The 6,532-nt window shown below is 33.4% G+C and overlaps 1 protein-coding gene across 1 annotated transcript; it reads left to right on the top strand.

Moving 5' to 3' along the window:
• Window positions 1-3,421: 3,421 nt before the first annotated feature.
• Window positions 3,422-5,240, top strand: LOC109795767 (hydroxycinnamoyl-CoA:piscidic acid hydroxycinnamoyltransferase). The gene has a single exon (XM_020355302.3). It carries the CDS (start codon window positions 3,647-3,649, stop codon window positions 5,033-5,035), a length of 1,389 nt encoding a protein of 462 aa, XP_020210891.1. The 5' UTR covers window positions 3,422-3,646; the 3' UTR covers window positions 5,036-5,240.
• Window positions 5,241-6,532: the final 1,292 nt, after the last annotated feature.

The following is a 6,532-nucleotide window of genomic DNA, read 5'->3' as shown; positions in this document are numbered from 1 at the left end:
CTGGTTCCAGTACAAAGGGAACCCCTCTAACACATCTTCATGACCCGGTAAACTACGCACTCGGAAAAACAATTTTTTGAAATCTTTGTAGGACGATTGAAATAAGGACAACAAGCCCCGACCCGAAACCCCACTAACAGATACCCAGCTAGTACGTTTGCTAACCCTACTCTAAAAAAAGTAGAAAAACTTATCCGTAGTCGGGGTTATTCCGAGTCCCTCACACAAGATCTCAAACCCTCGTACAAAAGCCCAACTATTTGGGTGTAGTTGGGTCGGGGCAACATCCAAAACTCGAAGTACCCCCTTTTCACAGTCGGTTAGGGGCCATCTCACCCTAATTTTAGAAATAAGAGTGGTGTAACAAAATGTAAATTTTTCGGTCGAGGGCGAACTAATGCACATTGGTTCCTTGTCGACACAAGGTTCACACACAACTACCTCGTTCCCATCACGGCAGACTACATGGTCTCTACAAAAGTTATCCATGGCTTCCCAAGAATTGATCAAAGACTCACACTTTAACGCGTCATCCTTAACCCATTTATACATCTCCCCATAACCCACGACAGTCATTGCTAATATAATCTTACTTTAACCTATAACTTAAAGGCTTGCAACAAAAACCACTAGAAAGGCAAAATAAATATATGCGTACCTAAGGGTTTTTCTCTCACAACTTCACCCACTAAGAACAAGCACAAAACCACCGCGAACCGCCGTAGAATAAAACGGAGAAGAAAGCCACCGTCGGAGGAGGAAAAGGCGTGAAGAGGAAAATGCAAAGGGTTTAAAAAAACAAGGGGACATCTCTATTTATAGAAACGAAGGGCCACGCGTGAGGGGGTATGCCCAAGAGCCACGACGCGCGTGGGGCGTTTTAACATTTAACATCTCGTGACAGGTGCCGCCACGTGGCACCATCTTTATTCACGCCTCTGCAACGCCGGCTTTACAATAAATGCATGTCCCATCTCGAGTAAGGTGAAGAGACACGTCTTGTCAGAACGTGCACCGTCTCGGCTAGTCACCGACGCGTACTCTCGGCCTGGCCCCGAGGTACCATCTCGGCTAGTCGCCGACGCGTACTCTCGGCCTGGTCCCGAGGCAACCCAGGAACAGTCGCTTTAGCCTTTCCGCCCAATAGGCTCAAGGCTGGAAGGCAAGTGTACCGTCTCGGCTAATCACCGAGACAAACTCTCGGCCTAGTCCCACGATGACCCAGGAACAGTCGCTTTAGCCTTTCCACCTAATAGGCTCAAGGCTGGAAGGCAAGTGTACCATCTCGACTAATCACCGAGACAAACTCTCAGCCTAGTCCCACGATGACCCAGGAACAGTCGCTTTAGCCTTTCCACCTAATAGGCTCAAGGCTGGAAGGCAAGTGTACCGTCTCGGCTAACTACCGAGACGTTCTCTCGGCCTAGTTCTGACACGACCCAGGAACAGTCTTTCTAACCCTTTTGCCTCGCAGACCCGATGGACTACCAACCGGTTCGCCCGACTCGGTTCTCGGTAAAATTCAGATCTCCTCCTCTCCCTGATAGCGGACCGACTACAATTTCGGCTGGCCTCTTTCCCTAGGTCACTCGGTTTATGCCCGAATCCTATCTCGGCGTGAACCAGTCCGGCCCCAACCCATTTTTTTTAGCCTACCAAGCCTACTCGGCGAAAACCCGACTGGTCCGTCGGCATGGAGAGCCTCGATATCAAAAACCTTATCTATAGCCCCCACGTTCATCAAATATTTTCTAGATTAGATGGTTAAGGAAATCCCTATATTCTCGGGGCCCAGGAGGCCCGTAAACAAGAAACTATAAAACTAAAAACCCTAGAGTTGAGAAAACAGATTACACTTTTTAAATGCTCTGGCTTTGAAGTTCAACCTAAGACGAAACCCTAGCGCACCCCTTGGCCGGAACAATATTAATAGATAAAAATATTGAATCTTGTAACACGTTAATTTAATGATTATTCTAACCAGCAAAGGGAAAAAAATTGTATAATTTTTGTTTTAAGATATTAAAAAATATATATTTTTCTATTTAATATTTTTTTTCTATTTAATATTTTTTTTCAACGCGCATGCAAACATTTTATATTCAGTGACAGAGAGTCAAACAAAATGGGTGAAAAGTAGAATGGGCGCACGCAATGGAACGTTGAATCTGTCCCTAGTTTCTTTTCCAAGTTTCAACAAAACTCATTAAATTAATAGTAAGCATCTAAGAATACAAGGCACAGGGGAATCCAAATCGAAGATGTGTTTGAAAAAATTATGAGGTTTACAATGTCAGAATTTTTTATAGGAAAAATATTTTTTAAAAAAATTATCAAAAGAAATCCTCCACCTTTATCTATCAAAGTAAATTTTTTTACTATTGCAGATCAGAATTTGATTTTCGAAGAATTGAATTCGGAGCTTCTTTATTAAATTATTAAAAACTTTAATTTTAAATAAATAAATAATTATAAATTTTAATATTTAATAATAATTAATTTATTTTATTTAAATAAAATTTTTGTGTAAAATAAATTTATCATATAAATATTAAAAAAATTTAATACAAATTTACATATTTAAATAAATATATAAACATAATATTTAATTTTATATACAAATTATATTTTATTTTAATAATATAAAAAATTATAATTACAAAAATAAAGTGATTTTTATATAATATTTATTTACTAAATATTATATTTAATTAAATTTTGTAATACTATTAATATTATATTTATTAAACTTAATATAGATTAAATTTATTAAATATATTATATTTATGAAATATATAACTTTTCATATCAATTTATATATTATTAAATAAAAGACAAAAACACAAAAAAAAATAATATTTAATGATGAATTGATCATTAATAAAATATATGTAAATATTTAAATAAAATTTTACATAAATATTAAAATAATATTTGACCAAAAAAATATTAATATTTTAATTTTAAAAAATAATTAATTATAAATATTAATACACATTAATATTTAATATTAATTAACTTATTTTATTTAAATAAAATTTTTATTCCTAAATTATTATATCATATTAATATTATAAATTATTAACAAAAATTTATATATTTAAATAAATATATAAACATAATATTATTTATTATTTATATTAATTATATATGTATATATTATTATTTTAAATAAATATAAATTATAAATTTATAAAAAAAATAACATTTTTAAAATAAAAAGAAAACAAAAAATCTTATTCAAAATTTGACTTCTTGGAGATTGAGCTGTAATAATAAAAAAAATTACTTTGATAAATAAAGAGTGGATGGTTTCTTTTTGATATTTTAAAAAAAAAATATTTTTTGTGTAAAAGTTTCACTATATCACATAGTTCTAGAAATAAAAAGTATATGTTAAATACACTCATATAGACTCGACTAGAGAAATAAAATCTTGTAAGGTTACTTTGTTAGATGAACCTAAAAGCCTGCTATATACCTATTTTTCCTGTGTGATATGATGTAATGAGCAAACACATCACTGCTTACGGTGCCATGGTTAGACACGACACAGCACATGCACAACCCTTGAAGCCATCGAAACTCTAATATAAAAGACAATTGAATTGACCATTCTCAAGAAAAATAAAAGAAACCACAACAAATGGTGAGCGTTCAATCTCGTTACACCGTGTTACCCTCCCAACCCACCCCGAACCAGAAACTCTTCTCCCTGTGCGAACAAATCAAGCTTCGCACTCACGCGCCTCTTCTCTACGTGTACAAGCCACGCCCCCATCACGATGCATCCACCATGGTTAACACCCTAAGGCACTCTCTTAGCCAAGCATTGACCATCTATTACCCACTCGCGGGTAGGTTGAGTTCGGTCGAAGGTGGAAGATGGGAGCTTCATTGCAATGCAAAAGGAGCACAACTCATGGAAGCCATTTGTAAAGATTTGAATTTGGATGATTTAGGTGATTTTGTGCCTGCTAAGTTGGTGTCACAACTCATACCCAACATTGATTATTACAACGTTCCAATTGAGGACACACCCTTGTTGGTTGTGCAACTTACGAGGTTCTCCTGTGGTGGGGTTACAATGGGGGTGGCTTTATGTCGTGGGGTAATCGATGGAACCGCAACCATGCGGTTCATGACCACGTGGGCTAAGTTGGCTAGGAAGGAAAATTTGAACCACGTGGAGATAAATCCATTGCATGATCGAAATTTGTTGAACTCGTACAAGCTTCATTCGGGGTTGTACGATCATTCGGAGTTTGAAACTCCTCCTCCTTGGTTAGGTCCATTAGGAGGTAGAGGTAGAGACACAGATTTTGTAGTCGAAATAGTGAAGCTCACGGATGAACAAGTGAAGAAGCTGAAGCACAAGGGGAATAATCATGATCACATGAAGAATTATAGTACTAGGCGAAGTTATTCGACATTTGAGGTGGTTGCGGGGTTCTTGTGGAGGTGTGTGAGTAAGGCACGCTACGCCGGGAATAGTGACCAACCTACGAGGTTGTCGACTTTGGTTAATTGTCGCAACCGAATGAAACCACCCCTGAATGGTTACGCAGGAAACGCAGCGTTTCCGACCGTGACGCTCACGTGTTCTTTTGGCGAAATCATGCAAAGGCCTTTGAGTTACGTAGCTGGGGAAGTTAGCGATGCGATTCAAAGGGTAACGGGGGAGTTTGTGGCGTCAGCGATTGATTACATTTCGAAGGTGAAAGACATGGATTTGGTGAGGTATAATTTCCACTACCCTGCGCCAAGTGTGTGTAGGGGATCCTACAAGGGAAACCCTAATCTTTTTGTTGTGAGTTGGATGAATTTCTCGTATAAGGATGCGGATTTTGGGTGGGGGAAGCCTTTGTATTTTGGGCCAGGGTTCATGGATTCCGAAGGGAAGGCTTTTGTCATGAATAAGGCTAGTGGGGATGGCATTGTTGTCGCTATTTCTTTGAAGGACTCTCACATGGAAGCTTTCAAGAGATTCTTCTATGGTGATATCGATGAGGAATTTCGTATTTCCAAATTGTGATCGAAATATGAAATTTTACGGGGATGCTTTCTTGCTTGCACTGTCTGCTTCGACTGAGTTGATTTTTCAAAATGGTAGACAAATTGATGTGTTCTACTTTTTTTATATTATTATTAATATTATTTTATTTATCAAGCTATATATCACTCTTTCCCACCATGGATCGGTTTCTACGTAGATAAATTAATAACTTAATTTAAGCTAAGTTGATGTGTTGTACTTAATTGTTTAATTTTAAAAAGTTTTTTTTTTTCATTAAATAGTTGAATTAAATCATACTCCTGATTCCGATATATATCTTTAAACACCATGGTGTATTTGGATTGTTAGTTTCTTTTTATGGCTTATTATGTGTTTAATTGGTTGACGGAGAGAGCTTTGCGCATTTGGTGGTTATCATTTACAAAGATTTACGTCATTGAATGTTTAAGAGGTAAAACACAGAGTGAAAATATACATGAAGTGGTTAAATTCGAGACTTGTACAGATGAAATAACATCTCGTTATTTAGAGGAAATGCCGCTATAAATTGTAATGTTTGTATCATTTCATTTACGGATCTAAAAATTTTAACCAGTGGGCAGTGGGATAGGACTCATACATAAGTTTGTAATATTAAACATATATATGATTTCATATTTTGTTAAATATAAATATAACTTATATTAAACATATGATTTCATATTTTGTTAAATATAAATATATATTAATTTGTTCATTTTATATTTTAAAAATATTAAATATTTTTTATTTTCAACACTTTAGAAAAAATTATATCTCGTATCAAAATTGTGATGTTTTTCATTTTAAAAATAATATAGTATAAATTTAAGTTATTCATCACTTAATCTATTTCCTAACTTGACTTAACTATAAATAGTATTCTCTTCATTTCATAATAAGTATCGTTCTAGATTGTTTTAGATAGGCTAAAAATAAGAAATTTTGTGATTAATTTTTTTTACTATAAATAATACATATAATATTCACTTTCTAAAATAATATTATAAAGGATATAAATAAAAAAAAACTAATATTATATTGAAAAGCTATTATGAAGAAATACTATGAAGAAATACTTCAAAAAATTAATATATTAACTTTACTTTTTCAAACAAAATAAAAATACAAGAAATACATAATTTTTAACATGGAAAATGTGAATACATTATTATAAAAAGTATTAGTTTAGTTTTAACATTCAAATTTTGTTAAAAAATATGTAAAATATTATAGTGTAAAATCTATTTATTAATATCTTTATTAATAAAAACATCAAATTAAATTCAATTAAAATTATATTATTATCTTAATCTATTATTTTCATATGTATTATCAATAATTTGAAATATTAAAACACAATTTTCTAAAATTACAAAGATTAAAAGTAATAACTTTAAACTTGAAGAAAAAAATAAATTTATTTAAAATTTAATATTCTAAAAATATATTTAAATATTTATAATATTAATATATATATATATATATAAATTAATT

Source organism: Cajanus cajan, chromosome 4, assembly GCF_000230855.2.
Source record: "Cajanus cajan strain Asha chromosome 4, NIPB_CcT2T_4, whole genome shotgun sequence".
Taxonomy (NCBI): Eukaryota; Viridiplantae; Streptophyta; class Magnoliopsida; order Fabales; family Fabaceae; genus Cajanus; species Cajanus cajan.
The sequence above is the reverse complement of the archived record's forward strand: the minus strand, read 5'-3'. Positions and strand labels throughout refer to the sequence as shown.

What these genes read in the sequence shown, in the direction of transcription:
- LOC109795767 (XM_020355302.3), top strand. Translation starts at nt 3,647, where the DNA reads ATGGTGAGCGTTCAATCTCGTTACACCGTGTTACCCTCCCAACCCACC.